General features: G+C 31.3%; 1 protein-coding gene across 1 annotated transcript; it reads left to right on the top strand.

Moving 5' to 3' along the window:
• The first annotated feature begins 7270 nt into the window (after positions 1-7270).
• LOC108832431 (small polypeptide DEVIL 11-like) lies at positions 7271-7960 on the top strand. The gene has a single exon (XM_018605920.2). It carries the CDS (start codon positions 7406-7408, stop codon positions 7685-7687), a length of 282 nt encoding a protein of 93 aa, XP_018461422.1. The 5' UTR covers positions 7271-7405; the 3' UTR covers positions 7688-7960.
• The last annotated feature ends 6731 nt before the right edge of the window (positions 7961-14691 follow it).

The following is a 14691-nucleotide window of genomic DNA, read 5'->3' on the forward strand; positions in this document are numbered from 1 at the left end:
ATGTACAATTTACAAGTCTCAATGAGGAAAAAAACTATTTATCCTTGCCAAGTGTATTTGGGTAAGCAAAATTAAATATAATCAAATGCTATATTTTTACATTCAATTTTGTTTACATTCTTTGAAGAGCTTACAGGCAAATAGTATGCAAGACTATAAAGAGTGAAACCTACTCAAATTACTGAGAACTGGTATTGGAACATCGGTGGGGTTCTATGAATCATGAGTCGATATAAGTGGTAGAAGAAGAACTTGCAGTTGCCAGAAAAGGTAAATGAGACCACACATGTCACATGCTATGTCCACTACCACAGTGTAAAAAGATTCCCTTCAAAACTTCGCAAGAAGAAAATAGATCTATAGAAATTCAGTTTTTCCGAATAATGCCTCTTCAATATACAAGAAAGTTGCATAAACGGTGGTGGTCTACACACTAGAGACTTCATATTTTCTAATGGACTCTTTTTGGGGCTAAGCTATGGTGATATACTGGGTGTCTCAAGAACGAAGTGGATTCCCTCGAAAACACCACGTGAAGCCATTATAAACAAAAGGAGAAACATGTCATGTAGAGATTGGTGGTATTTAAAGAAGAAGGTCTCGTGGCTGTACTTGTTAAAGGGATTGAGATTTTATAATTTAACGTTAGAAGAGGATATGATGACGGTATTTAAACGCGTGTATCGACGTGGAGTTTAATTTGTCGCTTCATGGTTTTGCTTTAGCAAGTTTATTTTTTGATAAATTTGGAGAGATTCAAACAAGTTAACAACAGTGAGTTATGCACCGACAGTCTACGGAATTAGTGAGAAGTTTTAACAATGAATTTGAAAAATAGAGGATTGATGTGTTTAGTCATTTTAATACGACCAGTTTAAGAAACTTGCGACTTTTCTACTCAAATATAAACCATAAAATATAGCTATTTGTATTTTAATAGTTTAGATAATCACTCATACTTTAAAACAACCACTGGTTAAATAAAATTAATTTGAAGATCTCACATTAAATATTTAGTTTATGAATTTTTAAACGAACCAAACTGAATTAGGAAGTTTTCCCATTAAAACCACTTATATAATGGCAGCGAAACTCGAACTAGTTGAATAAAGGGATATATGAAATTTGAGTTGACCAAAAAAAAAAGGATATATGAAATTTGAAATTTCCCTCGCGCATGCTAGCTAATTTGAAGCTCTAGCAAGAAAAGAAAAATCATCAGCGTAATCAATCATTAAATAAAAATAAAACCCCTTAATTTAAGGTTAAGGGACTGGACCAAAAAGGATCATTGCTAAAATTTTGTCTCCCCTTAACATGCATCGATGTCTCGCACTCATAATTATTAGGCTTTACGCAACATTCTCTTTTTATCTTTGCCAAAGATTAGATCCCAAGTTTTGTCACGCAAAGCAAAATTCGAATCCAATATTTATCAAGTTTCGCCTTTTTCTCTTCATTTACATTGGATTCCTACACACTTATTTTATATATCTACGAGTGATTGACCTTTTAGGTTCTTCTTTGTTTACCCCATTTGGATGCTGCATGCATAATATAGATGTTGTATCCAGATATGATTCCATTTTTAATTTATGTATTCAGATATTCATATCAGCAACATGTTGATTGCTACAATATAACCATTTGGCACAAGCTCTTCTAGCAATACAGCTTAGTTTTCAGGTCAGTCAACACATCACCTATGCCACCAAAATCATAATAAGTCGGTCGCTTCTCAAGATAAATGAGCTTTTCTATGTCTCTCCACTCTCCAGTCTCCACTAGTCATACTTTGGTTCTTCGATCGACGTCATGGATGGAGAATAACTTCGTAGACCCTTTCTTATAAAATGAACTCGTTTATCGGCTGATTTCGCTGAACTTATGCCATTTAGGTTGGTATCTTTAAGCCTAGTGGCACAATTGTAAGTAACTCATAATAAGAGAATATTTTAAAGATGAGATGTAAAAATATATTTTCCAAACCTATCCGTGTTAATAAAAGATACCAAGAATTCTCCAGACCTATATATGTGTCTTTTGTGACGAAAGCCCAAGAGAAAGAAAATGAAAATGTTCGAAATGAAGTTAGTAATCACGAGTACGTATATGGGAGTTGGGCCAGGAAAAAGGAAAAGAAAAAGAGAAGTTGGGCCAGGAAATGGAGTTCCTCTAATATTTTTCTAATAAAGATACGTTTTGTGTGTGTTTATATAATATTTGGAGCTTATAAATTGTTTCTTTATATAAATTAGAAATATAATCAATAACTCGAGTCTATTTCTCTATCAAAGTTTTAGCAGGATCACGGTTGTGTTTAGTTTAACGGGTTAGCTTTACTTAAATTAAGAAGCCAAACCTCATTCATTATGTTATGCATCTGATTCTGAATCCAAATAAGATGCTGACTGCGGTGAGATTTTTCAAAAAGGAAAAGATCGTTTCTTTTTTCGCCTAAACAACCAATCATTGCCAGAGGCTCTCATTTCTATTTATAGAAACGATGTCTCTTTTATACACACCCCCCTACTCCCCCCCCCCCCCAAAAAAAAGAGAAGAACCGATGTCTTTTGGTAACCAAAGATAATGTTAATGTCCTCGGATTTAGCATCCTAACCTCGTGACGGTCACAATTAGAGCTCACTTATCGATATTAGTTTTCATAGTACATAGTTATTCCCATCACAATTCACATGCATGAACACAGGCTAATTGGATTCACAAGCGAACGTTCTTTTTTTTTTTAGAACACAGGCGAACGTTCAGTTTCTAATCCTGTAGTACACTAATAGTTTATCTAGTATTATCAATTGCGACAGAAACAAAAAAAAAATGAAATTATTAATCAAGGATATAAAGAATCAGAACACTTTAACGTAGTGAGATCTAAAAGCGATTCAAAGGACAAATGTGTAGTCAACTATGAAAGTTTGTATTGTCAAAAAAGCTTAGGAGAATTTGTTAAGCTTTACTGGAGGCATTGTTTTTGATCTTGTGTTCGTGTAATATTGACTGCATTGCGTGACAGAGAACAACTTGAATACCCATAGTTAAAAATAGAAAAAAAGAAACTTATAAAAATAAAAAGTAAAGAATATCTCGTGGCCCTTTTTTATCCATAGGAAGTCTTGTGTCAGAAATTGCATGTGACGAGTATTCATATTCACCCATATCATGAACCCGTATTTAATTTTATTCTATGCATCAATGATATTCACATTCATGTTTCACATAGTTATCTCAGATTTACACAGCCATCGTAATCTATCATGTTATCACAACACAAATTCCTATCCAACTTCAGCCATTGGCCCATTGCTAACGCTGATGCTATTAAACGCTTCAGTCTTAAGCATCAAAAACAACGGCCGTGTGGTTATAGAATTGATAAAATTAGTGATGATGTAAGTGACTAAAGATAGAAAATAATATCTGAAAAGTTATACTGAATAATCTCTTTTGTAAAATAACCAAGAAATAATATGTTAATATTTGTGGGTAAAATAAAAATACTAATTTTAGGAACATCAAAGCTAATAAGGTAAAAAACAATGTAAAAAACTGGTTATTCTAGTCAGTGGTAGAATAGTAAAAAATAGGTTTATGAAGTTAATACGTTTTAAATTTGATTCGCATGTTTCGTTTCGTGAAATTAAATCATATATTCCCTCTGTTTTTTTAAGATACATATTCTAGACTTTTCACATATATTAAGAAATCACATTAAAAATGCATTGATTTTTGTGAATAACAATTTTCCATAATTTTTAACCAATAAAAATCCAATAAACACAATTAATTTTTTTGAAGTTAACAGATTTTCATTAAATAATACATTGAAAAAGTAAAAAATGTATCTTTTTAAAACAATTTTTTTTACTAGAACATGGATCTTTAAAAAACAGAGGGATTATTACTCTTCAACATCTATATGAGTTACGATCTATTTGCATTTCGAAAATATAATCTATAAGGAATTAGATCTACATATTAACTCCGAAAAAGGGACCCCCTGCATTACAGTTCCTATAAATGAAAATAAATCGAAACCCAAGTAAAGGTGGAAATAGGGATTGAAGAAAATACAGTGAACATGTACTATGAGTGCAGATTCTCTTCATGCAAAATCTTATAAAAATACAAGAGAGTGAAGTTTGACCGTTGAATGAGAAGGAGAGGGATATAAGTCGGTCCCCTGCGATACTCGTGCGATACTCGAGAGTCGAGACCTCGCTTTCACACATCTCTAAAGACACGTGTGAGTGGTGACGCCGGCCTGTTCAGCCGCACGTGTTTCAACGTCGACACAAGAAGAGCCACACAATTTCTGGTAAAGATTCATTCACTTTTACCTTTTGCTTTGTTTCCTCTCGTGTCACTACGATGCTCTCACGGTCTCACTGTTTGTTTACCCTCTACAATTAATATAAACTCGATCAAGCGAGCTCAGAGAAAAGAAGATTTAACCAACAATGGTGTGGACTGAGACAGACGCGAGTGATAATTGAATAACTTATGGCTTGGCCGAAGATTGAAACTAATGAAATTTTGAATTTTCGGGAGTTCGATTACATCCTCTGCAAACAATATTGTAATACTCTTTCTGAAAAAAAAAAACAATATTGTAATATGTGTTGATGACTGTTCGCCCTATGAGAAAAGTTCATATAAAAATAATTTTGGTAACTCTTTAGCGGGAATTGAACATATGTTTACTATATGATCAGTGATCAGTTTAGTGCTAACTGCTAAGATGGATCTGGATGGATGCATGGGTTTTTGGTTTTGCGTTTGTATTATTAGGGTTCCAACATAATTGACTTAAGAACCTCAATAGAATTTTTTTACTATATCTCTTATCAAAAAGAAAAGAATTATTTTGTGTTCGGTAATAGTTAATAAATAAACGATAGTTTAGTAGTAATTTCTTAGAGTTTGGTGTAAATCTATATCAATTATAGATTTGATTCTTTATAAAAACTATATTGTCACTATTTGATCAGATTGATTTTGGGATTCGGTATTAATGAATTAGTCTATTTGTTGGTATTAATCCGAAAATATTTAAACTTCGGATCACTCAGTATAATAGTCGATTCACTTTATAACATTAAGTGTGTTGTAGCATTAAATGTATTCTTTTCAAAACTCACTAAATCAGCCGATAAGATATAACAAAAACAAATAATTAATAAGTTTTTGTTGAAGGTTTCATTGTTTAATTTTCTAATAAGTTTAGGTTTACAATTAACTCAAACGATCCTCCAGGATAAATACATATAGACAGATAAATACAGTAATTATAGTTGATTTAATACTATTCCGTTATTGTTGGTGCAATTATTGATTGATCTGCGCAAGTAATTTACAGTTATAGGTGCAGAGGGAATGAGAGGTCAACTGAGATTTACATCCTGCTCTGCGATCGATTTTTAAAGCTTCGAGTTTCTTTTCCATGGTTTTCGATTTTTTTCTGTCAATAACCCCCACTTTCCATTTATTATAACTTACGTTACATTACTAACTTTAGTGCTCTAAAGGTATGAAGTTAATTCGTGCATTTCTAATTCAATCGATTTGACGATAGAGCTTTACAAAAATGATATTATACTAGGTTTGGAATTGACTTTTTATTGGTTATCCACATTTTTTATCACTTGATCCGTATATTAGAAATTTCGAGTTGTATCGTATAGAAGTGAAAACTTGAAATTTAGATCTGGCGACCAAATGGATGGTTAATCCCATCGTACCATACAACCATTTTTTGTTGAGAAAAACTATTAAACTGTTTCGAGAAGTATTGCTCTCTCCGATTCCCTCTATGGATATAATTAGTTGCAAATAAACTAACCACAAATATATAGTAACATTTTTCTGAAAATAACTCTAACGAAAGTATCTTTCAGAATTTCTTGTGTTGACAAAAAAAAGAATTTCTTGTCATTAACAAAGGGTTAAAGATAAGAAAAAGTATTTCAAATGAAAATTATGAGATATTCGCCAGATATTCTTCTTCCATGTATCATCAATTTTTTTTTTCCGTCTATTGTTATTATATTATAGGACAAGGCCCAAAAATGAGCCCAGTCCAAACCGAAACAAAAGGCCAAACCGACCCAATTACAAAGAAACCGAAAACCCGACATAAGGGCATCTAAAACTGGCCTAACACCGAAGCCCGAAACCACACAACGTCTTCCAAACGCCACGCGTCCACATATCATCACCCACGCGTCCACGTGCTAACCACCACCGATCACACGAGCCACGCGTCATCCATCTACACCGTCAGCAACCAAAGACCGAGATCTTTGCCGGAAAAAAACGAAACGACAAGTGTTTCGCCGGAGCACGCCGTCGACAAATCACTGCGCCCACTTTATCACCAAAACTTTCACCGGAATCTCATCCGGGAATCACGTCGCTCACTAGACCCACGTTTCCAGCAGAATCAATCTTCAATCATTCCTCAGACAACGAGAATCGAGACCAAAGGAGGAGAGTCAATTGCGAAGGGGAAAAACGAAACGCCAGTCACCAAAACCGGGATAAACCCGGCGCAAAACCGCCGTCAAAACCGAAAAGGCATGACACGGAATCAGAAGCCGGCGAAGCGGCAGTAAAGAAGCCGCCGCAACCCAGAAGCAAAAGCCAGCCGTTCGTCGTCGGAGTTGAAGACGAGAACGCCGGAACCAGCTACCGGTCAGATAAGCTTTAGCCGGAGTACAAAACCCAGGAACTCTCTCATCCTCAATCGATCTCCCCTCTCTGAAAGATTTAAGATTGGTAAGAGATACAGAAGAATCGAGAGAGAAAACCTCTCTCTAAGAGAGGAGAGAGAACCAAAAAGAATATAAGTGACTATCATCAATTTATAAATAGTGAGTTTTTTTTTTTTAAATCATTATTAAATAAAATGGTATCAAGTTAATATATTGTTTTTTAACAAAGGTTAAATAATATTATACTAATTGGATTTTTTGGTTTGATAAATTGAGGTGTTTGTTATAGAAAATTCCATAGCAATTTAAAAAGTGTCAATGGTTGGTCGATCGAGGCACAACAGAGGCCCCGGGCAATACCGACTGCCACAACTCTCTGCATGCTCTACATATATTTATCACAAAAGAAGACAAAACAATATAAAAACAAATAAATAAAATAAAAAATGGAGAAAAAAACAAGATAAAATTATTTATTCTTTTCCTTTTGTTTTCTAGATGGACATATATGTTTCTAAATATCCGTTATATAAGTACAGAATCCTAACACTTCTCTCCTTAAGTCCCTCTTCTTTTACCGACTTAAAATCCTCCAAACTCCTATAAAATCTCCAAAGTCCCAAAGTTTGTTTCTTTATCGATCAACACAAAGCAATCTGAGATCTTTTACATCATCAATGGCATCATCCGGTCTTACAAGATCAGGAAGTGCACCACAATTCTACCTAGACGAGAAGTGGAAGCTGTCAAAGAAAGACGGATTCAGCGGTGGCATGTTGAAGATCACGCGCTCCTCGTCCATGTCGTCTTGCCGCGGCAAGAAGACACAGAAACACGGGAGACGCGCTTTCACGAGGAAGTGCGCGAAATTGGTCAAAGAACAGAGAGCTCGCTTCTACATCATGCGTCGCTGCGTGATCATGCTTATTTGCTGGAGAGATAACTACTCTGATTCTTAAAAAAAAACAAACACAAATCTCTCTTTGCTCTGTTCTGAAACAGAGGTCGATAGATATACATGTACATAAAGTGTTCTGTTTTCTAATGGTTTCTGCTTCTTTAGATTAGTTTAGGTTATGTAATTTGTATGTCTGAGCCTTTGATTCTGGAAAGAGGTCATGTGCTTCAAGATCAGTTTCAGTGTGCTGAAGTTTAACAAGAAAACCAAAAGAAAAAAAAAACAGAAAAGTTGTATAATAATTCAATATAAAATAGTGAAATAGATTCTCGTTTTTTTGTTTGTTGCTTTTCATTAATGATTTTTACTGGAGAAATACTTGGGTTCACCCCTAGAGTGAACCTTTAGGTTCACCCAACCAATAGGATTTCGTTATTTCATATTCAATATCTTTTAAAAAAGGAAACAAAATATTGTCAAGTTTTATTATGTTTTTAAAATAAAAGATAAATATAAAATAATAGTAGTTGCAAAAAAATATTTTATATTTAAAATACCGTCAGCAAAACACTAAAACCTAAACTCTAAATCCTAAATCATAAACCTTAAATCCATGGTAAACACTTGGATAAATCCAAAATCTTTGGAATTTTTTTAAAAAATATTTTTAACACAATCAACAAAACACCAAACCCTAAATACTAAACCCTAAACCCTTGGGTAAATCATAAACCCTTGGGTAAATCATAAACCCTAAGGTAAATCATAAACCCTTGGATAAATCCTAAACCGTAGAATTTAGAATTTATCCAACCATTTTGGATTTACGAAGGGTTTAGGGTTTACCCAAGGGTTTAGGGTTTAGGATTTAGGGTTTAGGGTTTAGTGTTTGGCTCACGGTATTAAAAATATATTTTTCTAAAATGTATTTTTGTTTGCAATTAATATTAGTTTTTATTTTTTAGTTTAAAAATATTAATATAATTTGACAATATTTTGTTTCCTTTTTAAAAGATACTGAATATAAAATAACGAAATTCTATTGGTTGGGTGAACCTAAAGGTTCACTCTAGGGGTGAATCCAAGAATTTCTCTTTTTACCGTGGTGAAGACATGAATGTGGCGTTTCTCTATCTATCTTTCTCGATAGAGTCTAGAGGTCGAGAGAAAAAGAGAAAGATTCCATTGGAACTGCTACATATTAAGCCATGCTTGGATCCTCTGTGGTTAGTCTGACAAACTGATTAGATTTTTCTCTTTTCCTTTTTAATTAATAGGTAAATATTAATCAGTTACGATTTTTATATGCTTTGTATATGTAAATATATTATTTTGTGTCAGTTATAATGATTAATTAATACTAATAATATTTAAAGTTGCAGTCAAACTCTCTTGTTTATGCCTAATGGTATTATATTAAACTTATTGAATTGTTAACCCAAGTTGATAATCTATTGAGACGAGGCCAAATTAGACTTGTTCATAATATTCAAAATGTGTTAAAATACACTACGTCTTCCTTTTATTCTTATATATATGATTCTCATATATATAATTTAATATAATGAAGATAGGGTTGTTGATCAAAAAAAAAAAGAAGATAGGGTCATTTATTTGTGGGTCAAAAGTACATTGTATTCTACTTAACTTTCACGTTTGTACAAACTTTAACTTAAAAAGATCAAATTTATATTGTACATACCATTCAGATAATTACAGCACGACCTATTTGCTTTTTTTTTATAAAAAAAATATCATTACATTTGTACTGATTTATTATTTTTTTGGTCGAATAATACTGATTTGTTTTATTTCTTGTAGTTTATCTTGAAAATGTGTATTAATAAGAAATGTACTGATTTATTTTTCTTTTTGTAGTTTTCTCTTGTAAATACGTATAAATAAGTTATTAACTAATCAGACTAAAATCTCAATTTAATCAAAATTAAATAATTAATAATTCACATGCAAATCTAACAGCTGAGTTTCTCGTAGTTTTCTGCATTGCAGAGATATCATATGCATCTGACTCCTTTGGTAGTTGATACTCCCCTGTTTTATATTTGTATACATTTTTAACCTATATATACATATATCCCTTTGTCGTCATACTATATTTTGTCGTCACACTGCATTTTTTTTTAAATACTGGTATTATTCGCTACTGGCGCTGTTTACTTCACTAGTAAATTTACTGTTAACTGTTCGAGACAGTAATCAAATCAATACACGATGCTATTGTTATTTATGAGTTATGACACATTTCATGCTAATAATCGATTGATCAGTATTGATATGACTGTTAAGGTATTTAGAGAAGCATAAACTATAGATTTATTTTGAAAACGTATATTTGAATTAATTAAACCAATTCAGAAGTGTAAATACTAGTCCAACAAAATAAAGTTCAACTTTGACTAAAAATCCTTCTTTTAAAATTAAATTCCGGTAACATATTTCAAGTGTTATTCGGTGAAATATCTTGCTAGATATGTTCATACAGGTAAACAAATGTTTTTTTTTTTTCAAAAAGAATATTTCATTAGCGAGATCAAGAGGATCTTAATTATAAAAATGGCAAAGAAAAAGCGTTTATTAGCATCCCCACAAATCCAAAAGGATCTTTGTTTAATGATTGTAAAACATTTGATTGTTCATTAGCATGCTTAATTTGGATTATTATAGACATATCCTGAGCTCCGGACAATTCCATTTGACTTACTTTATTCTTTCGTGGCCGTCTTGATTGTTTATATTTTAGCGACAATTATTGAGGATTATTAATATACTATTCTGTATTTTTCTTCTCATATCCAAAACTAATGAAAAAGTGTATAACTAATACGCGTTTTTCTTTATAATATTATAGAACAAATAATGTATGTTGTTCTCTTTCAAGTATTGATTACGAAGTAGGAAATGCTACTCCATGACATATAGAATAGATTCTAGAGTTATAATCGAACATCAGTATCAATTTCTTCTTAGAATAATCGTCCTTAGGTATGGCTAACTAGTGCTGGGAATTTGATTCTTTACCCGCGGATTCCGCCCCGTTTGACCTGTTGCGGAACGGGTGCGGTCAACAGATTTGAAAAATTTGCGGAGCGGGTGAGAGTGCGGGTCAAGCATATTTTATGCGGGGCGGGTGCGGGTCGATCGAATTTTAACTGTGGGTACCCGCCAACCCGCGAAAATTAAAAAAAAAAATCTTTTTTTGAAAAAATATGATTTTTTTTATAAAAAATATTTAATATTACGAATATATATAAAATTATAATTTAATTATATTATTTTTTAAATATTTTTTTAAAATATCAATAAAAATATATATTTTTTTATTTTTTTAAAAATATTAATAAAATATATAAAATTATTATTTTTATTATTTTTAACATTACCCACGGGTCCCGTGGGTGACTCGCTTAAATGAGCGGGGCGAATGCGGGTCTTATTTTTCTTACTCGCGGGTCATGCGGGTCAAATTTTTGAACCAAAAAAAATAAGTCGATCCGCGGGTCGCGGGGCGGGTCAGGGCGGGTTGACCCGCGAACCCAGGCCTATGGCTAACTTTGTTTTTGGAGCCATATAGCCATAGCCATTTTCCTCATGCAGCAGTCACATGGCAGAGACTAAAAATAATAAAGGCTTTCTATATAAAACTTGTGAATCATCTTTAGTATTGTGTCACGTATATAACCATTACATAATTACATCAGCAGAGTTGCCTTTTTCTATATAGAAAAAAATATGATGTGTACATGAATTTCTGTCGAACTTAATTGGTGATATTTTATCGTTTACAGTGAATCTATTGTCCAACAAGCCACATACCAACTAATTACGCAGATGGTTGATATATTGTTGGCAACAAGAATTGGAGTAAGACGACATACAATAGTTAAGTGCCATTTTCTTTTTTTGAGAATAAAGTGCCATTTTCTTTCTAATTTGCCAAGGATATTGCAAACTTTATGATATTATATTAGTTTAAAATCGTTTTAACAATTCAAACCGATACATCATGAATTATGCTATTTTATATAGAGCACATTCATTCTATTTATTTACTTATTAAGCTATAAATAAATGTTTATTCCATGTAGAATTGGGTCACTGATGTGTAATCAGTCATAGTAACGACTAATTATTTCCCAATCTGACGGAGTCTCAATTAGTTCTTTGAGTTTTTAATATAAAAATACATAAAAAGAAGGCCGAAGGCCAATCTCAAGCTCTAGAAAAAGGGTAACCTGGATCCGAAATAATAGTTTGAAATAAATACAAAGATGTAACGAAGTAGGCACTAGGGTCCATGTCTGGTCAACAATCACATCCATGACACGCAAGCGTTAATAATAGTAGAGACAAATGATCCAAATGATGAGAACACATACATGTATATAACTACATTGAGAACATCATATGCTATATTAAGATGGACACGTATTGCCAAAGTCCTGAGTACTTAATTAGACAAACTGACAAACATCATAAGTTTACCACATAAATTTTTGAGTATATGATAAATGTGAATTAATCGAGCTCAAGAAAGGGACATATCGCCGGAAACTAGTTCAAGAAGAGACATACGACAATAGCATATGTGATAACTAATTAGTTAGACGGGTACCAGAAAGAAGATACATAGACCTCTATAGTTGCATTATATTAGTAACTTTTTTTGTGTCAAATAGTAACTTTCTTTCTATATTAAGTTTTCACTAGAGTTGCTTTTCTTTTTCACTACATGGCTATATCACCATCGATCTATTTTGTCGTAATTTAATTCATTATTGGTTGGTAATTTTCTGAACGGTGAATTTATTATTGCTAAGAGCCTAAGCCGATCGACAAATCAGGTCCAGTGAAAAACATGCAAAGAGTGTGTGACGTCAGACGTGTGTATGCATGGACATATATGAGTCGACATATTTTTTTATCTATTTTAATGTGAGACAAAAATAGAAGTAGGTTATGGAAGCATCAAAGAAACTGAAAAATTCAAAGTACCGATCAAAGAGAAAATTTATGGGTCTTTGATAGCATCACATGAGCAAATATGGATACCCACCAGCATCTGGCATGACTCACGTCTCCTTGATATGTTGTCTTTCTATGTACCCCCTTGTATTTGTCTTCACAACTAAAATATCATAAAGTTCAAAAACAAAACAAAATAAAATAGAAGTGACTTCTTCAGATGATTATAAACTGAAATTAAGCATCCATATAAAATGAAATAAATTGAATCCCAAATTACTATTTACATTATTTTATGTTTGGGAAAGACAATTATTGAAGGATTGGAGTGGAGGACCCCTCCAAGTAGAGTCTCCAACGACATAGGCAAAAAAAAATCCAATTATATTGACATAATCCTTACTAATTTCATATTCCTATTAATTGGATGGTCAAAATTGGATCAGTCCTTATCAGTCACTACATCATGATGGGTGTGTCTATATTCAATATATCAAGGGGAATTTTTTTTTTGCAAACGATTTATATATCAAGGGGAATTCTCTTCATCTCATTTGTGGAAGGAGGAAATTATGATACATTTTTTTATAACTTGAAATTATGATAAATTTAAATACAAAGATAAAACACACATTTTTATGTTTCGAAAAGTAACTTCTTGTTTGGTCAAATGATTCTATAGATAAAATACAATGTTAGTGATGATGATATCAATAAATTTTGGGAAAATTGCCAATAGAGAACAAAAAAATAAGGATGTTGTCCTTTTGGTATAAATTCCTTTTTATCTAATTTTTCTCTTTTCTATCCTTTGTATTTCTGAAAAATAATGAAAAAATACTTTTGTGAATAAAAAAAAATATTAAAAATATAAACAATTAATAAAACACCTATATACACAAGCTGGTATTTTTTCTTTTTTCAAAAAGTTAATAAATAAAAATTTGAAAATACGTTCTACTAAAGGTAGAATGTGCCTTCTACGGAAAATTGTATAGTAGAAAGCGATTTCTAAAATAAACACGTTCATCTAATATTTTTAGAACGTACATTCTACTATTTACTAATTTTCTAAAAAAGTGGAATGCGCATTCTACTAATTCTAAAGCTATCTACTTTTCGTCCGGAAGCATCTTCTACTTTTATTAAGTATTCTAAATTTCGTGGAATGTATTTTCTAAAATGTACTCTTCCGTCTACTAAAAGTAGAAAGCGTGTTCTAGATTTTTGTCAATCTTCTAAACTTTTAGAAGGCGCCTTCTACGGATAAGATTATCTGATTTTTGCGAAAATTAATGAAAATTTCAGTTAAGGAAATATTCTAAAAATCTCCTAAAAATATTCTAACTTCCTAAAACGTGTTATTTTCGATTTTACTTGTCAAAAGTTTTTAAAAAATGATTCTCTCTTGTCTTCTTCGTTAATCTATGGTTTTTCTATTCTTTTTTGTTTTTTTTTCACAAATTCTTGTTCTCTATGATACATATCTATACAACATGTGGTGTTTTGAAATTATTTGCAATTTTTTGTAAAGTTTTATTTTTATTTTTATAAAGTTTACAAATTTTATTTTCATTAAAAGTTTTATTAAAAATATTTTTAAAAGTTCTATTTTTATTAAAAAGTTAGATAAAATTAACAAGGTTATAACTGTTTTAAACTTTTTATAAAAATAAAACTTTTGTAAAATGTTTTTTATAAAGTTAGTTTAAAGTTTTTATGAAATTTTTTTTGTAAAGTTTTATTTTTATTTTTATAAAGTTTAATTTTTTTATTTAATTAAAGTTTTATTAAAAACGTTTAAATTTTTTTATAAAAATAAAAATTTGTAAAATGTTTTTAATAAGTTTATTTAATGTTTTTTATTAAAAAAATTTGTAAATTATTTTTATTTTTACAAATTTATTTTTATTAAAAAAAATTAGCTTTTTTATTTTATTTTCCCTTTTTAAAACGTTTTAAATTAAATTTCTAAAAAATTCTTTTAGTTTAATATGTTTAATAAAACTTTACAAATATTTTAAACTTTTTATAAAAAATAAAACTTTTTAAAACGTTACAAATATTTTAAACTTTTTATAA

Source organism: Raphanus sativus, chromosome 4 (assembly GCF_000801105.2).
Source record: "Raphanus sativus cultivar WK10039 chromosome 4, ASM80110v3, whole genome shotgun sequence".
NCBI classification, from domain to species: domain Eukaryota; kingdom Viridiplantae; phylum Streptophyta; class Magnoliopsida; order Brassicales; family Brassicaceae; genus Raphanus; species Raphanus sativus.

Coding starts and splice junctions, on each gene's coding strand:
- LOC108832431 (XM_018605920.2), top strand. CDS start 7,406: ATGGCATCATCCGGTCTTACAAGATCAGGAAGTGCACCACAATTCTAC.